We start from the raw sequence: 19,106 nt of genomic DNA on the forward strand, positions 1-19,106 counted from the left end.
CTTTGCTCTTCAAGAGCAAATAATTTTTGTGTTTTCTACGTCTCCCAAGACCACCCGCTCTCATGATTGCAGATTGTTGATACTGCTTCAAAGTTCAAAGGTTACAAAAGGGCAAGGCTGGCTGGTGATGATGATGATAAACGTCATTCAAAATGCAGTTTGCATATCGGGTTATGAGATGAGCGAAGAAAAGCAAATGGCATTAATATCTCTTCTGTTGAGGCAGGTGATGGGTTACAGATGCAAAGGCCGTTTACTCGTCAGTGGCCGACTGTGATTTTTTGTTGCTCTTGGAATTTCCAACAACAAAAAAATCACCAGTCTTCCATGACGGGCAACGGATGGAAGTTAGTCTTGGTGATGGCGTATGCAAAATTAGCAAAGGATGGCAAAAAGTAATCAAAAACTTTGAATAAAAGAGAGGTAAATATGTGCGTGGTGAAGGCACTTCCAAAAGAATAGATGCACTGTGATGCTCCAATCGTACTACACTAAGGTAAGTTCTCCGTGAGTTATGAAGCGGTTTCATCCTGTCGTTAGACATACTAGTTTAGATGGCACTAGCACTACTGCAGTTTGAATCAATGAACAGTGATGATGCTAACTTCAATTTGCTCTTTACTTGAATAATTCCCTCCCCAAACCCCCCACAGGGTTTGAAGTTGGGATGAAAGTCAACCTGGTTTAATTAACTCCTCCAGTGACCAGTTTTTACTATGTAAGAGCTAATGACTCCATGAATGCAAAATAATGGATGGACTTAATGCAAGGAAATAATTTTGCATATCTCAAAAGAGACAAATAACCTTCAACATGATTATTTTGAAAATGGGACAATAAAAATGGGAAGTTTCAAAATTTCAGTTGATCACGACATTATTGGAAAGCATGATTGGAAACAATTAATTTCTCATGTCCCTCCATCTATCCACCCAAACATGCTACTACAGAAAAGCATTTTGGGTGCACAATCACAAAATTTTGGGTTAAGACAAGAGCTTCTTCAAGCTACAGACTAGGTTTCTGTCTCGGGGTAAGGTCATCAAATGTTTTGATGAATTTGTTAGGAACTGACGTAATCATATAATGATCTTGTTAGACATCAGTCTCAGTGAAGGAAACGGATAAGGTTGTTACTTGAGAGGATGGATTGCTTTCATGTCTGTTATTTTGCACTGTTAATTTCCTAGCACAGCAAACTGGTTTAGTAAATTGTTATCGTACTTTTCTTTTTGTCCGTCCGTGCATGACACCTACCTCAGCTGGAGCAGATACTGAGCATTAGTGATCTCTTCCTCGTCTCCAGAGATGGTGATGATGCGGTCGTTGGAACCAGGCAGAGCCTCCGCTATCTTGATCTTGGCTCCGGAACGACGACGGATTTCATTGATCCGTTCACCTCGGGTACCGATGATGGAGCCAGCCAGCTGTGTATTTGAATATACAGCGTGCGGTTTAAAGGAGGAGGTGAAAGGTCATGGATGAACACATGGAAGCATTATGAGACCCATCTCTTGCTAAACATATCAAAATACTACTTTATCACAGTGAGGAGGATAATAAATGACCATAACCACCCCCCTCCCCCAGTTATCCCTACCAGTGATACAGCATGAACTTCATGAGCCCAATCCCAAGTTTACCAGTGTTATCAAATGGAAACTAACTAGTCCTGTAGCGTGTTACCCATACCAATGTTACTAGCTCACAGTGAGGCTACTGAGACCATTATATTTTCATATAATTTCCATCTGCGTCTTCCTCTCCCTGAATGCCCTATGCAGTTAGTATATTTTTACCTTTCTGAACTGCATTCTCCTCCTCCCCCCTCCCCCAATCTTTTGACAAGAGGCAGTAACTGACAATGCTAGATTGGGTCGCTGATAAATGCTACATTCACCTACAAAATCTAGAATAGATATGCAAGTGAGTTTGAAATGTGTTGAAATTTCAAGCTCTAAATTCTAAACCTGGCCTCAGGTCAGCAAAAAAAGACCCCTAAAAGATTTAGACAAATGGAACAAATATTTGCATAATCTCAGGCAGCCAATCAAGTGAGTCATGTTCACTACATTTGGGGCCACAAATTTGGAGGTAAACAGGAAACCAGGGGTGGCGGGAGATCATCAACGACGCCCTTGTCAGACAATAATTATTCACATTATTCAAACTTCAGGAAAAAAACCAACGGTTTCTCCATTTTTTAATCAATTCCGTTAAGGTACTGCCAAGTCCTAACTCTGAAAACGAACAAATCATCCGTATGTAACAAAAATAAAGTCTTTGGTTTACTCACGTCTCTCGGGATGGTGACTTGGGTGAAGTTCTCGCCTTCTTTCTCACCTGCAAGTTAGGGCGGGTAATGTTAAATATTTAAAATAGATTCAAGGAATGCAGCTGTATTTAAGTTGTAAAGTATCATCATCATTGAACAACTATTTCAAATAAACTGTATTTTCCTGTAATTCCTCAACTTGGTAGTAAATTTACTCTTCTATTTTACTCTTTTCGTATTTTTTTTTCTTTTACGGTACAGCGGACAAGCACATTCTTTTTATTTGAAACTGGGAATTGTAGAGTGAATGTTGGACAAACTCGAAAAATCAAATTATCCACTGTAGTAGTGATGGTATCAACTTGATAGGTAAATTTGTGAATAATTGAGAAACCATACATTTTAAAAATGAAATTACCTTCAAAGGTCTTCTCCCCGAATGAGAAGTTGTCTGTGTCCTGTTAACAAGATAAGAAGTAGAGTCACATACCACCATTGGATCTAATCTCACTGAGTCAATGATCACAATGCATTATGAGTGTATGAACTTGGAATTATAGAGGTTAAACGTCTACTATACGATGTAAAAATGCCACTTTCTCCAGTGATTTTCAACAAAAAAAGGATGATTTTTCAACAATTTGGGGGGGGGCGGGGTAATAAAGATTGTGGTGACCCTCTGATTAATCAACAGTGGCCTATCAATTATTGTATAAGACTCACCCTATCACGAGAATAGTCAAACTGTTCGCTGTAAAATTAGAAAGAGAACAAAATATGATTGCTAGTGGTTTGAGCAAACGGGAGGATTGTCGTGATTAAATGATTAAATCCATCAACAGGTAAAATGTTAATATTTGCAAACAGCAAGTTTTCAAGATGGTACCACCAATATATTATTAATGATAATGATTCTACTATTCCAACAAGAGAAATAAAAACATGAGAACACATCTAATAACATTTTCATCCATACGGATAAACTGAAACCGTGAAATAATCCAATGATTCTTCTACCTTGTCCCTTCTTTTTTGTAATCCTGGATCAGGTCAAGAAACAAATTTTTTTTTCATGCAAGTACTGAGAGCAACATGTGACTTACTTCATCCCCCTCCTTGGGCCTCTGCTACCACCGCCTCCTCCACCACCACCTCCTCCTCCTCCTCCACCACCTCCACCACCACCGCCATAGCGGCCCATGTTCTGACGGCCACCTCTCATCAGGAATGGCGGGCCACGTCCACCACCACGTCTGTCCGGGCCGCCCATCCGGTTTGGAACGGGTGGGAACGAATTGTAGCCTTGTGGGATATCCAGGACGTAGTGGCCTCCATAGTTGCCCCCTCCATAGCAGAATGGATCATAGAACTGCACAGGTCCTTTGATTGGTGCCTGATGAAAGTAGAGAAGAAGACCTCAACTGAACGGTCTCATATGGAAGATACTGCAGTTAACTAGGGTACATGCACAATCAATGCATCTCTCATAATAACATAGAGAGAAGAGGAACACATTTCTGAATAAAAAGTTGCATATCCAACCACCAATCTTTTTCAGGGCTACCACCTTCGGTGGGAAGCAAAATGTGGCCACACACACAATGATTCTAATTGTGGCCTTTTATTAATTTTTTTTTAACCTTCCTCATAACCCTCCCCTCTAAGACTTTTCAAACAACTCTTCAATAAACTTGATGCCACACTTCTATCCTGGAATGCATGGATTTACAATGCATGCCAATAAGATCTCATCTCCCTCTATAAATATTATCAACAAGAAAACAAAGCTTACGTCTTGAACCACTTTCAGAGTCCTCCTTATTCCTTCGACCACCAACGGTGCTGTTCCGTTGAACTGTACGACCCTCTCCGATGAGTTAGGGCAGCACTCTGTGTACACTTTAATCTGGGCCTTTGATTTCTAAGAAAAGAAAAGAGAGTGAGGCATAAAATAGAAGGTACAAATAGTCAATTTTTTTTTTTTAACTTTCATCTGAGCCAGTAGCATTCTTAGCTGGTGACTGACTACACAACTACAATATAAATAATGACGGTTCCTAGAACTCTGCCTCACATTGCAGCTGCATAGGCCGTCGTGAGATCATGAAAATCCATTACTGATGTGCTGAACAAAAATATGTCTGCCCTTCAGAGGAGGATTTAAACGATACTCAAGTAGGAGCTCTGTCTTAATTTTGCTCGTTTTTTGTGTGGCCTAAAATAGGAAACCAAGTGTTTCCTTGTGGACAAAGGTATCCACAAAATGCTACCTTCAGGTAATCAGCTGGGTTGATTGGGAGAAAAACTAACCTCTCTGAGCTCTTTGATCTTGAAACCGGCCCTGCCGATAATTGCTCCAGCTGAACTCTGGTGGACCAAGAGGCGGGCCTCGCTATCTCCATCCTCCTGCTGTCGCTGCTGCTGCTGTTGCTGCTCTTGTTGTTGTTGTTGTTGCTGCTGACGTCTTCGCTAGATGGAGAAACAAACGAAGCAACAACAAAACATTATTTTTTTTTTTAAACAGTCTTGAAAGCCTGATGAGTTTCAAGGTAAATGTTTTGCCCACTCAAACACCCATCACGTTTTCATGACAGCGAGAATGTGTGTGTGTGTAATCATATCGAGGTATTAAAGAGAAAAAAAATACTGTGACAGTTCGAAACGATTACTTGGAAAGGCAGATCGATTACACTGGTTCTGTCACATCTCTGTACTTGACGATACCCTCGATACAATATTCATTTCCATCATATCACCTTAGACTAGACACTCAATCTGACAGCTAAAACAACTCACTGCGTAAATGAAACTTCTGCAAACCTCACCTATCTGACATCTCCTAGCGGTCTCAAGAACGACAGCCTTACTTCTCCAAGACTAGCTTGACTTAACCGTGAACCAGAATGACAAACTGTTTCATCTTGACCAGAGTAAATGGAACAGCCCTAATTCTACGACGGTTTACAGCCTTCCCGACATGAGCAGGATCACACCATGAACCTTAAAGCATTGCGAGTATTTTAAATATCACGTTAAATATCGTTGTGATCTTTGAAACTAATCGAGCAAAATGCCAAGACAAATGTAATAGGCAAATTTATGACAGAAACAAAGGTCCGTCTATGCATTCTCTGAATTAAAATTTGATCTTAACGACTCCTTCTCATTTACAAAAGAACAATAGCACATCCTCTCCGACTAATTGATCAATCAAACAAGCTTACCCCTCCTTCCTTCAAGAATGGCATCATGTCTTCTAAACATCCCATCACATCACCAAACTTTCCAGAAATGGTCAGTACACTATATGAAAAGAGAAAAGTTTGACCATAAGTAAACATCGAGAAATCGTAATCAAGTGCATGCAGTGATGATGTATTTGCTCTTTGTTAGGTAGGGCCCTAGATGCTATGAGACTACCCTTGCGATGGCTTCCAAAACTAACCGAGGATCAAAAAGCTTAGAAATGGCTAACAGCTTGTGGGGTATAACATATGAAATATTTTAGACCTTCAAACTCACCCTGCTGATCATTCTTCAATTGAATCTGACCCTCTTTTATGACCTAAATGTTAAAATATTGACAATACTCCCCGCCCGCCCCAACCCTCCCCGGTCACCCCCACCCCTCCTTCCAACCGCACCCCTGATCAAGAAACCTGAAGCATTCATAATAACAATGAAAAACTTAGCCTTATGTATTGTCCATTCAAAATGCCTGATTGACAATTTGCATATATAATACTAGTTAGTTGAAATATTTAAACATAATTACAGGGTATTTTAAGAGATTTGTAACATTACAAGAAAGCCATTCATGGTATTATCCACTTTTTTTCCCTTCTTTTTTATCCTTTTTTTTTGCCATGTGAATTCATGTTAGACAAATTGTAAAGTACAACAGAAACCATACTGTGACTGGCTGCAACATAACAGGCTGACAAAAGAGAAAATCTGATAATTTCATAGGTTACATCACATAAGCTGCTGGATCATAAAGCATCGAGTACAGTATGAGAATGTTATAAGACCTAATAGATGGCAACATCATCCACAAGGAGTTGTTAATATTCCTTTCACTTCAGATTTAATGGCATGCAGAACATTTTGGCATATATTTTAACTAATAAGAGGGGTTTCGCTTTAGAGATATTTGGTTGTTATACAAATTTTCCGGAAAAAGAAATAAAAATCCTCTTTGTTATATTAAATACCTTGTGAAAACTACTCAACCTTGAAGATAGCAAATGAATGATACATATTAAAACAAATATCCCGCAGATTCATGCGAGGACGAATAAGTTTTAGAGCACCTTGTTATGAAGCTTACTGAGCATTTCTCTCTCTCTTACTAGAAATAAACTTCTCCTGCCATCATCTACCAATGAAACATCAAATCCTCTTCTGAAGCAATAATTCAGATCTGTTTCATTTCAAAGTCCCATCTCCCTTTATAACCTCATCAACAACTTTTAAAACCTGTTATGCATCTCCTGACACACATACATCTCAAACTTACAAAACATGTTTGACATGTTTTATTCAGGTTGTTTTACATCCCCCCCCCCCCCCCTCCTTTGAGACTGTTTTCGGTCGATGACAAAACAGAATTTAGAAATAGACGCAAATCCATGTGAGAGTAGAGAAACCCACCAGTATGCCAGTAAAACTTTAATGTTTGTTCACAAGTCCCCATTTTGCTTTCTTCTCCATTCCCCCACCCCCAATCCCCCATCATCTTAACCAGATTTAACATGGAGTGATACAAAATTCTACAAATAACCAAACAAGCTACGACATATATGAGCCGCCGTATGCTGAACTGAAAGCATGTGTTAGACTTACACATTACCAAAAGCAATTACCTATATGTATATAGTACTGTTCTGAAATATTCTGTGAATGATAAACTGACCAAAGCAACACTTAACTGTACATATTAGAATGTTCTCTGTACAATTTATGAGTTTCCCCTCCCCCCTCACTCCACAAAACATCACCAGTCCCCCTTTTCTGCCTTAAATTACAAAAATAAAATAAAATAAAATAAAAATAAATTGCTTAAAACCTGCATGATTGAATGGTTTTTGCTAGCAACTACTGCAATATATATTTCATTGTTCATGCAAGAAATATTATGTCATTCAATTTTCTTTTTTTCAGCTGATAATAACATAAAAAGTAGAGGGGGGCCACCCACTTTTAGAGACTTTTCTTTGCTTATGATAGACACCTATTGCCTCACGATGGACACTCCTTTTTATTTAACTTGAAAAGAATATTGTTGAGGTGCACTGTTGTTAAACATCAGAAACTCTACCCTTCCTTCTTGCTTGCATGCATTCATGATTCTTATGCCTGCCCCATTCCTTCCTCTCCTTTCCCTCCCCCTTCTGTCCCTCGGCCTCCCCCCCCCCTTCCACCTCAACAATTCCCGACCACCTCTGTCACTTACATTGACATTTGGGCATTGCTGTAGTGGTAAATCTGAACTCAATCTAAACAACAATGTTTAGTCCCTGAGTAATGAGTATTAATACAGAGGAGTGGTCCATTAATAATGTTGGGATCCTACCTGGGAATAATATCTTAAGCTAGCTTTCCTTTTGGAATATCATAACGGAACCCACTCACTCTCTCATGCATTGCTGAGTAGCTGTTCTCTGAATATAACCATACTTTCCACTCATGTTTAGCAGCTGAAGGTAATCCATAGACTGCCTAACAATGATCACGACGCGACCTATACATATATCTTAATACCTACGTTCTATGACATAAACAATATCAACTAAGCAACATAACCGTATATCCTAGCAACACCTCCGACATGATTCCATCTGAAATCCTCCCGCAGAACTAAGTCATTTTAGTCATCAACGTCATTCATTGTCAAGCCGTTCACACATCTACTTACAGAGGAAAATTTACGCCTTGTGGTTTTTTTCTCCTTCATATATTTTTTTATACATACAGTATATGTTTTTTCCTCCACTCCCATTTTTAGATAAACATCTACATAGTTACGTACATTGATCGTTATGTGTATTGATTGAAATGCTGCCTGCATACTCAATATGGCTCTATTCAGCAGTTTTCAACCAAACAAACAAACAAAAACTACTGCACTTCTTATAGCCTACTGACACTGCCCAAATTAAATTTTCAAGCAACCCGGCCTAGCTTTGATATCAAACTAGGGGGTAAGTAAAAACCGTTTCTATAGCTACAATATATCCCATTTCCTTTTTCCTCAAAAGAAAACAAAATCTTTAAACAGATGCACATGCGCCATGTTTGCATGATGACTGACTATTAAAAAGGAAAGGAGATCAAAGCAAAGAAAAAGAAGAAGATGGACAGTTTGATACAAACCTTGGAATTCATTAAATTTAGCAGAGAGGATGGATGGGCCATTCATGAAAATATAGCGTGTCAAAATGAATTTTGGCGTTTAGTGGAAATAGTCGATGTGAGAAGGAATATAATTTGATATTTTTTTTTCGTTTTGTTTTCGTATAAAAGAAGTACTTTGCAGAGAGAAGCAGGGAATAAAACAAAATAACACAAAAGCTTGATAATTGTGTGATGAGCTAAATGAAGATGATGATAATGATTTGGAAAAGAGTAGTAGTACTGTAGTAGTAGATCTCAAATTCTGAGAGATTTAGTGCCACAATAAGAATGTCATTTGACAACATTCCATGTGACGATTCAGGGCACCGTACGTTGCTGGTGCTATAAGGGTGCAGTTTGGAGTAATGAAAATGTCTGAGATAAATCAAAATCATATTTTAAAAAAACACAAAATAGAAACAGCACTTTTCCAAAGTGATTTTCAAATTTTATGCAAAAGATGGTGATTAAAGGGCCAAAGTGCTCATCTGGGCGAGGGCCTTGGAACATACCGCTCAGGACCAAAACAATCAGGAACTGTGACACCGGCATTGTACTGTGGTAGGGCGGGTCCGGGCCAGGTCGGGCGGGCAGGATAAATCGGAGGTGGGTCAGGTCATGTCAGGACGAAATTCCCGGATGAACCACGATTCGGAGAAACGTCGTGGGCCAGGCATGTGAGAAGATATGGGAATCGGGATCGGGTCCGGAGTTCCAGGAAATAGAGAGAGAGCCGAGGGCCAAGTAGAAAGGAGGGTCCACCAATTGGGCATGGATGGGATAAGGGGATAAAAAATGGTACCAAGTGAGGGTCATATTCATATACTGTACATTGCGTAATCAATTCCAGCACCAGGTCACAAAGATCAACTTCAACAATAGCCAGTATTGAAACTTTGTGACTTTTTGGGGACAATTAAGTTATCATTTTGGACACTTTTGAAAGTTTATATGAAGAATCGTTGAGCAATTGCATCATGGCAGTGCAACAATTCAACGTTGTTTTGTTTCTTCAATAAGGAAGCATTAATGGTGAATAAACTTCCAACCATAATTAATAACATTTTGCAATTTCCAGTATAAACAGTTTAACCTGTAAACCTTTACCTTGGCAACCCAAATGTTTGCTTACATACATGTTTGCAAGATATTCGGTAAAGCCTGCACATATCAAGCATATTGAAATTGATATCCTTGGGCCAGACGCAACAGACGAAATACTTGCAAGTCCACTATATTCTGACATACAAGGTGTTCTTCACCAGCCCCACCCCTCCACCAACCCAACCCAACCCAACCCCTTTCATAGTTTAATCAAATTAACCAGCTGGCCATTAACCAACATGCTACCACAAACAATATTTAGTCTTTCAAGCACTGGGCAAGTTTTCTTTGGCCCCAGGAGGTTCCACCCGGCACGATCAGATATGCTTCACCAATGGATTGCATCAAAATTTGCTTTTAGAAAGAGAATCCCCCTCCCCCCCCCCTCGGTATCGTTGAAATAAACATACAAGTTAATGAAATGGAATATTCCTGAGGGTATCAGGGAGATCAATCAGATGGCACTCTTGCAGCGGCGGAGTGATCTGCTTTTTCAGATCCTTCCTCCTCTCCTCATCTCACAAAGCGGCTCTTTTTGTTGCTCACTTTACTAAAAATGACTAGAGACAGCTTCTTTTTATCTTCTTCATGCCACTTTGCCTAAAACCAAATGGAGCTGATTGGATTCTTACAGCAGCAGCTAACCGATAAGTCTCCCCTCATTCAATCAGTATATTTAATGCACAAATGAAACAAACTCAACAGGTTTGGTTAAATTATATGCCCCGATCAAAAATGTCATCGGCGAATGAGAGAGACAGTGGGCGAGAGACAGTGAGAGATAGAGAGAGAGAGCAAGACAGGGATACAGCACCCATTGCCGTTTCAACTCCCTCGAGTTGCTACTTGCTGCAGCTGTGTAGTACACTAGCCATATTTAGTAGCCAGTGAGTGACATAGTCCATTGGGCACAACGACAAATATTCACTCCATTTGGCTTTATTATTGATCATGTTACTCACAGGACTCGTTTAAGAACCCATATTCAATACACTAGCGCTGACATCAATCAATGTTCCGATTTTTGGATTTATTCGGTTTATCCGATTTTTGAAGATGCGGTAACTCTTTCTCGTTCACAACACTGAGATTATTTTTACAAGTTAAACTGAGACTAAGTTCAGTTTGAACAAGCAATATTCAAACTTCACAGCTTCTACTCATATCAACAACAGCCAGTTTCACACTTACCACAATTTCAAGTATTTTGTTATTGGTATACATCTTCCTTTTTTTTTTAAATTTTTTTTATGGATTTAAGTTTTGGGGGGATTTAATTTGCTTTTTGGTAAGCAATGAAATACTTTCCCTCACAGAAGTACCAAACTCGTCTGAAAGGGAAATAAACTTGAAGAAGAACATTTAACAATGCAAGAACCAGCATATTTGTTTTTTTGAAAAAGAATCCACCTTTCAGGCTTATTCCTTGCAGAGTGCATAGCTTTTAGGGAGAGGTTATATTGCACTTCCAACAACTTTACTAAACTTGGCCAATTTTTTTTTTTCCTTTTTTCGCTATTGAGCCAGCTTTCCGCACCTAACTGACACAGAGAGGAGACTATTAACGTTTGACGATATCAATGACAAAATAAGGTTGAAGTTTTGCTTAAATGAAGTCCAGTTTACTATACCTCAGTCCTCAGTCGCTTGATATTCTGGCCTCCTTTGCCTATGATGCCACCAGCGTTCTGTAATGATAAATAATAAAAAAGTGAAATTATTTACCCCAATATCATTTACTTTTTCATATTGTTATTACAGTACCAGTACCCAAGTAATCCTATGTGCTGCTGAAAAATGCATGTATCTCAAAGAAGGGATTTACACAGAAGGACAGAAAATACTTCAGAAAAGTCTAAAGAGCAATGCTTTTGAATCGGAAGACTTTACTGATGGGATCTCGATAAAGCTCAACTGCAGAGCTGGTAGGAACGAAAAATGAAAACCTTCTCTTAACTTGAACACCCACCACAGAATTTTAAAGAAAGAATAGGAAAGTATCTACAAATACTTTGTTCTATTTGAGAACATATCCTTGTATTTAGCATTCTGTAGGCTGGCGGTAAAACTCTACCTTTTGCACGTTTGCTTTATATTTGCAGGCGAGCACACTCCCGCACGAAATGCAACAGATTGCTCCTTTGATTGATGGTTCAGTACCCAATTTGCCCAGAGAGCCAAGAGTGTACGGATTAGTGATTATTTATTTATTCTACTGTAAGCAACTTTTGGGCGTCGTCGAACTTTTGCTTCAGAGCGTTGTTGTCCGACACTTTGAGGCAGATTTGTTGGGTAGTTGTGGTGATAAATGTAACTTTATGCATGAATCACTCCTACAATGGTGAAACAAGGACAACAAGAAGATATTTAAAGACTGCATCAACTTCTTGACATTAAAGCCATTACAAAAACGGGAGTGCGAAGAGGTTTATGTTCAGTACACCAGTTTCGAAAGTTTGCTTGATTACTTTGTAAAGGGGCCAAAATTACAATATATACTTTAGGGAAGGGATAATGAGCCAAGTGAAGGATTAGCTGTACGGTAGATCTCACTAGCCCCTGGGGGCATTCACTGGGCAGCTAACACATGAGAAAAAACAGGCAAAAACAAATGCCTAACAATAAAAAGAGAGTGAAAATTTGAAAATACGGGGGGCGCACTAACAACACAAGCATTTCTCCTTTAAAGGGCTTGATGAAGACTTAAAGAGAGTACAAGTGAATAAATTGGACACATCTACTCGAAAACAATTTTAATCCACTTAATGATAGAAGAGAAGGCAGAGAAATGAGAGACTATAGCCAGTATACTGTGGACCAATTACTCATCTCAACTAATTGTCTTGCAGATAGAGAACATGAATAATTAATCGGTTTGTGGCAAGACATTGGCACCACGACCACTATGTCGTCGATCCATTGGCAAGGAAATGCCTCAGGCATAGTCAACAGATTCTCGTCCCACTTCTGTCGGCTGAATTAAGGGATACCCAGTTTAATATCAGTCATTCATAACCTAACATGTGAACAACTTCAGAGAGAGAGAGCTGCCATAACCGCTAGAGGCATGATAGAATCCTGGAAAGGACAGCACTCACCCAGTGTGCTCTATCAAGCAGGGGAGGTCTTGCCTTTCCACAAATGTAAGTTTTTACAGGCGGGGGGGGGGGGGGGGTCTTTCCGTAGGATTAAGCTTTCAAACAAATGTGGTAAATGTGAGGACACTTTCAGCCATTTATACACACAGAGTCCTTATGAGGACTACGGTAGATGATGTGGCATCTACATGCAGTACATATGAACAGTGATCTGAAACTGATTGCAGTGGAAAAAATCTCCTACAGTGACTCGCTGACAGTACACGCCCTGACATTGCCAAAAACTTGAGAATTTATGATGCTGAGCGTTACAAAATACGTTCAAGTATATACTAAATTATTGGTTTTATTAATTTTAAGATAATTGCCCACAATTGTCATCCTAGTCACCATAAACTTATGAACTCACAACTATTTAATCCCGTCACTACACATCTACAGCCACTAACACGGTGTACCGTATTTAAACACACTGGTTTAAGGTGACGAGTACTTTGCATCCTTCGTCCCTGGTATAAGCACCTACTGTACAAGATAAATCACAACCTATAAAGTAGGATTCAAAACTGTTTTAACTGCTCAAGATGGCATTACAAACTTGTCACTTACATCAAGTCCAAAAAATACGATCAAGATTCTACCCCAACATTGCATTGAAAATAAAAGAAAGAAAAAGAAAAAAAAACACACAAAAACATAGGACATAATGAGAGGGAAGGTTTGCACAGTGGATACTGTAGATTCTCAATTAGTACTGACAGAAAGCAGTCCCTTCTCTGATCCCATTTGTGGTCGTTGCTGAATAACTGATTTGGGCATTTTGAGTCAATATCTTTTGGTTTAATAACTAACACATTTGGAAGTGAAAAATAGCAGACGACTGGCGGGGAACGTGTTTCCTGCGAATATCTCAAGGGTTAAACGAAAAGTATGCCAGTGATAGGAATAATGCAAAGAAATGACTCACATTTGACTATGATACAGGTAAACATCGAATGGGAGTTTTTGCTAAAAAAATTTAATCATCAAAATAATTCTACACACTATACAGAATACTTCAGGTCATTTTTAACCTTGGTTACGTTCACCGTTCACATCCATTATTTTTATTTTATACTGCATGTTGCTGGACAAACTGTTGACTAACACAAACAACAGGACAATTTACTTGAGGAGTTTTTACAAATACACTGCAATGCACATCTAAGTACTATTTTTTTCTCAAAGCACCTGACTCATCATCTCAGAATGAGATTCTGTTAATAATTCAAAGGTAATGGTAGTTAACCTAATTTTTGTACATTTGCATAATATTTGCACCTAGGCCACAAAGGTCATCAGTATTGCCAACCTCCCCCTCCCACACTACCCCCCCCCCCCTCTGAAGAAAAAAGAAAATTATTCTAGAGAACTCGTAAAATAACGGTTAACCATGTTCAAATTTCAACAAAGCATTTTACTGCCACCTTAAATGTAGTCACCCAAACTGAGACATTTAATTGGGCTAGAATTCTAACAATCCTAAATGTCTAGGAATATTTTTACGGAACATTACCGAATCCTTGCTGGGAAGCTACTTTTAAATACCTTTGGCAAGTTTTAGCATGCTAAAACTTGTGACCAATAATGATAACCTTGAACTATTTCGGAATGAATATCTGTAAATACTCCCTGGCTGATAAACCATCTTTACTACTTTGAGCGGCCAGTGCTCTCTACTCATGTCCATCCCAAAATGCTACCCACTCAACTCAACCATAGAAAGAAACAAAAAAGTACACTAACACTGTAAAAAAATGGAGTGTGACACCATATACTTCTATTACACTTCTTCTTTTAGCTCTATTTTTGTTTAAATTGTGGACTTTCGATTGTTCTTTTTAGTATATTTCAGAACAAATCCTGATGTAAATATTAATGTTTTGTAACCTTTATCAGAGTTCAAATCAAAACTGATGTAAAAAGATTGTTTGTCCAGTTTAGGTTCTTTTCAGAATATTTCATGAAGAAAAATTACTGCTTATCCATTTTTTATAAGTATATTTCAGATCAAAACTGACTGAAAAATTAATGCTTTTCCATTTTTGTACTCTTTAGCATATATCTCAGATCAAACCAGACTTAAAAATTCATGCCTATATCCATTGTTGGTTCTTATTTAATTTTTACCACATTTCAGAAAAGACAAAAAAAACCCCAGAAAACTGATGACTTTTCGAACCAACTGACTTGAAGTGATGATAATGTAATTGAGTTTAATTTTACTTACCCATCACTGTATACAGCGAGTTTCTCATGACACAGTCAACATCCATTTTATCTGCTGTTATCATCCCCCCTAATAGCCAGGCTATACACACAAGTTACAAATCTCCCGGTTCCTCACGCCAAACTCTATTCGACTTTGCTATGCTCGCTTCGAGAGCCTCTCATGGAATACCTTCCTTCCCTATCGCTGTCGCATTTAATTTTGAAGAGGGCCCTTTTAGAGCAGAGTTATTTCTTCTCTGTTGTCCTTTGTCCTACCCCAAGTACAAAGTACAAGATGCATGGTGTGAACAAAGCCATGTGCAGGATTACTCATTATACCTCCTTACAATGCTTGTCACAGTGGTTAGCGGTAGTAGTAGCAGTAGTAAGGCTTCTTGCATCTGGGAGCACGCAACAAAGCAAACAATGTCTATGATACCTTCCAACTGGTCAAAAGAAGCTCCAAACACTGATGACATATGGCCTCAGCTGTCCTATAATCCCTCCCTCTCTTTCTTTATCTCTTTCTCTCTTCATACAATATCTTGTGGTTATTTAACTTCTTCTTCACCCTATTTAGACTACTTCAATGGCAGCCGGAACAACACAGACTTGATGAAAGTAACGTCCAGCCACGTGGAAACGCTACTCCTAACTTCAGGAACCCCCCTTGTCCAAATTAGATACAGACTAATGATTTCTTTGTCATAAAAGGTTAAAAATTGTTTCTTTGTTGCAACAGCATACGCATCAACCGCCCGACTAATACACTGTCTGTACAAGTCGCTCTCTTAAAAAATTTCCGCTTTTTGTCATGGGCTTGCAAAAAGGTCAAGCAAAAGAAGTATGGGGGGGTGGGGGAGAATGGGGAATTATTCTGAAACCCTGCAGAGATATCACGATAGGTGGGCAGCACTTGACCACCAGGACGGAGAGTAGAAGTACTGACCGTAAAACCAATCCCGAACCAGATATGATTTAGTCTCTTGATTGTGCAATAGAAAGAAGTAACAAAGCTTACTTATGGTTGTTAACAAATATTAATGCTACAATGCAACTGACTTCTACACGGTACAGACTCTGATGTTCGCATCTACAGTATGTCATTAAGTTAAGTGAAGGAAGCTACCTCTTTTCGGAGGTGGGGGGAGGGGGGAGTAGTTCCTCTGACCAAACCAAGTAATAGTCATACACAATTGGTTTGTATCCAATTATCTAAAGTATCTAAAGTATCCAAGTAACTAAACTAAACACATACTGTTTTTTACAAGAAATAAGCTACTGTACTCCTCTCCTGACAGAGCAACTTGTCAAAGGTTATGTCGAGAGCTTATGTCCTTATGCAATGTGTAATGTTTGCAATTACAAACCTTGAAATTTATGCATAATCTCATTTGGTTTCTACTTGCAATACAAACCAAATTTCCGTTTCAGGTATCTCATTTTTCTTTTCTTTTCTTTTTTTCCCTCCACAATTGTTGTATTTTTTAGTTTATTTCAGTTTTTTGAAAGGTTTTACTGATTGAAAAGGAAGTAAACTTTCCACCTGAAGAAGACTTGTCAAAATGTGAAAAGAAAAGGAAAACAAAACCCAGTAACCTTGATAAATGTTGCTTTTTATAGAAAAAAACTATTTTTTTTTTGGACAGTCTTTGTTTTCCAAACCAATTTCATTTGGCTTCAGCTGGGATCATTTGAAAAAAAAAAATTGCAATGGCTTCTTTACAAACTGATATTATTACTCTGAAAATAAATTAATTGGCTACAGCCAGAGGCAAAAGAAGCCTCCAAATGAATCACTAAAGATGTTTGTTTGGAGAGTTAATGAGGCCATCTCCAGAGATCGACAACAAAGGTAACTTTAAAGGTCTTTGTGCTCACTAGTTGTGACACAACGCAAAGAAATTAGCCAATCGAAAATGTCATGAAACTTTTTTTTTCTCATTAATTTTTTTTTTTTCATTTGTCATTTCAATTTGGAATCTTCTTGGTGAAGCAGCGTTCAATTCAATTGATATTAAAAATGAGGCGGTTGCCACAAAATATTTATTAAATTCTATGTTGTTTGATCATATTTTGCATACACAATGGAAACAAGAGTTTCACTGCGTCAGTTTACCAAAAGGGTGATAATGCATCAGAAATATTTTCAGTTATTCAACACGAACTCATACATAACAAGGTTACCTAGTTTTCTTGACCTGGTTTGTATTCTGGCTTATTTCCTCAAGAAGTTCCATTAAAGTTCATCAAAGTTACTTTAGGGGATTTGCAAGTAACATTTATAATGTAACCACCTCTCGCGGGTCACTCAAATTCTTTGTCTGGCATGGAGGCGCCTCGGGTCTCTTTCTACATTATATCATCTCTGAAAAAGTTTCTTAACCACACTCGCCTAGAATCCCACACACCACAAGTTAAACTGTGGAATATTAAAAATTTCAAAATTTTGATTGCATTTTTATTTATTGCTGTTTTTAACATTTTCTGCAACAGGCCTTTTTTGTTCCAAAGCTTCAAGTGCTATTTAAAAGAAAAAAAAAAAAAAACCGGTATATTTCTGTCTTTCCACTAGTTGCTTCTTTTTTTACTCTTTTCTCTTCCTTAATCTTTAAGTGCAGTTGGAAACAATTCTCATAGCATCCATCTTTGCATTATTCAACCACTTAATTGCAATCCGCTACATTGAACCTAGTCATTTCACCGTCATCATCATCATCATCATCATCATAGTCGTCATGGTCTTATAGCAAGTTGGGTAACCCTGACAACAAGTCAAGCTAGCACAACCGAAAACTCAACTGGATTTTGGGACAAAGGTTTTAAGAACCAATTACTAAAATACAGCCATTATGTACTCCCACGATATAAAAAAAACTTGGGCTGCGCGTAATTACCAGTCTACTTTGGGAAATGCTTTTAAGTGAGGAGGCTGGCTCGTTAGGCGGAGAGATATCATTATGGACAACAACAACAAAAAATATAAAAAAATGAGAAGAAGCTCTGTTGAACAGAAAGTGATGCATCTAAGAGAGACTGCAAAAAAACGTAATTAACCAAACTAGTAACAATGTTACGATCTACTTCAATCCCATCAGAGAGGATTCGCTTTTATATTGCTCTTGTTAACAAATCCTCTCTAACCTAAATGAGAAGACGAGAAGAGATGAAAGCAAAATGCGAGAGTAGACCAACCTGGCTCTGAATCAGGAAACGGAGGGTGATGTCCGGCCCTTCGCCGGGACCGAAGGGTTCGTCTTCACCATCTCCTCCACGCTGCTTCTTGTTGCTAGGAGACTCACCCGATTGGTGGGATTCCTCTGCAGTTCGCTTGGCTCCTGTCAAAGAAATAAAAAGATATATAGAATTAGATTTTAAAGATGTGAAATGAAATCAACGTTTTTGAATGGCACACAGTGGTTTTCATGATGATAACTGCCCGGATGGATAAGAGATGTAGGAAACTGGTAACTCACCATATACACACAAAAAGAAAGAGGAATCCTAGCAATGTAGAGAGACAATACTAAGTCTATGGCACCACTTTATGTACTGTCCACTCACTGCCTTGTCCAAAGATTCAAAATTATTAATCTTTCCAGTCTTTAAATCGAAAACATGACCACCTGTTTGCACTGTAGGACCTCCAATCGTCATCGACAATTCAAAACAGCCATTTACTCTATGAATAATATATACATGATTTGCTTAAATTAATATGCGCATACAAATGATACATTTCAGATTAATAAGTCTACAAGGGAATCTTTGAATCCTGTCCTCCCGAGGTGATGACATTTCTAGAGCAAACCCCAAAGAGAAAATGTGTTGATTGTGATTGCAGATGTTTATGGACCAAAAAGTGCAAAAGAGCTTGAATGGTAAATGGATAGTGCTACCAGCATTTATAAATGTATTAGTGACCTGTTATGTACAACCCAGTTAAAAGAAAGAGGCATATACAGTAGTATCTAATTGAGAGA

General features: G+C 38.5%; 1 protein-coding gene across 4 annotated transcripts in view; it reads right to left on the reverse strand.

Moving 5' to 3' along the window:
- The window catches only part of LOC139979172 (heterogeneous nuclear ribonucleoprotein K-like), a 96,103-nt gene that overhangs the window by 2,975 nt on the left and 74,022 nt on the right, over positions 1 to 19,106 (reverse strand). For 3 of the 4 annotated variants that reach the window (XM_071989901.1, XM_071989898.1, XM_071989899.1), the window contains 11 exons: positions 18,319 to 18,461; positions 11,407 to 11,463; positions 9,184 to 9,227; positions 5,500 to 5,578; positions 4,586 to 4,744; positions 4,068 to 4,196; positions 3,379 to 3,668; positions 2,999 to 3,026; positions 2,694 to 2,733; positions 2,297 to 2,343; positions 1,258 to 1,427 (listed from right to left, as the gene is read on the reverse strand). In XM_071989901.1, the coding sequence (XP_071846002.1) occupies positions 1,258 to 1,427; positions 2,297 to 2,343; positions 2,694 to 2,733; positions 2,999 to 3,026; positions 3,379 to 3,668; positions 4,068 to 4,196; positions 4,586 to 4,744; positions 5,500 to 5,578; positions 9,184 to 9,227; positions 11,407 to 11,463; positions 18,319 to 18,461 (1,186 nt within the window). Of the gene's footprint in view, positions 1 to 1,224; positions 1,428 to 2,296; positions 2,344 to 2,693; positions 2,734 to 2,998; positions 3,027 to 3,378; positions 3,669 to 4,067; positions 4,197 to 4,585; positions 4,745 to 5,499; positions 5,579 to 9,183; positions 9,228 to 11,406; positions 11,464 to 18,318; positions 18,462 to 19,106 lie in introns of all 4 variants that reach the window. The other variant, XM_071989900.1, reaches the window with a different exon arrangement.

The sequence above is a fragment of the Apostichopus japonicus genome, chromosome 13 (genome assembly GCF_037975245.1).
Source record: "Apostichopus japonicus isolate 1M-3 chromosome 13, ASM3797524v1, whole genome shotgun sequence".
Classification (NCBI taxonomy): Eukaryota; Metazoa; Echinodermata; class Holothuroidea; order Aspidochirotida; family Stichopodidae; genus Apostichopus; species Apostichopus japonicus.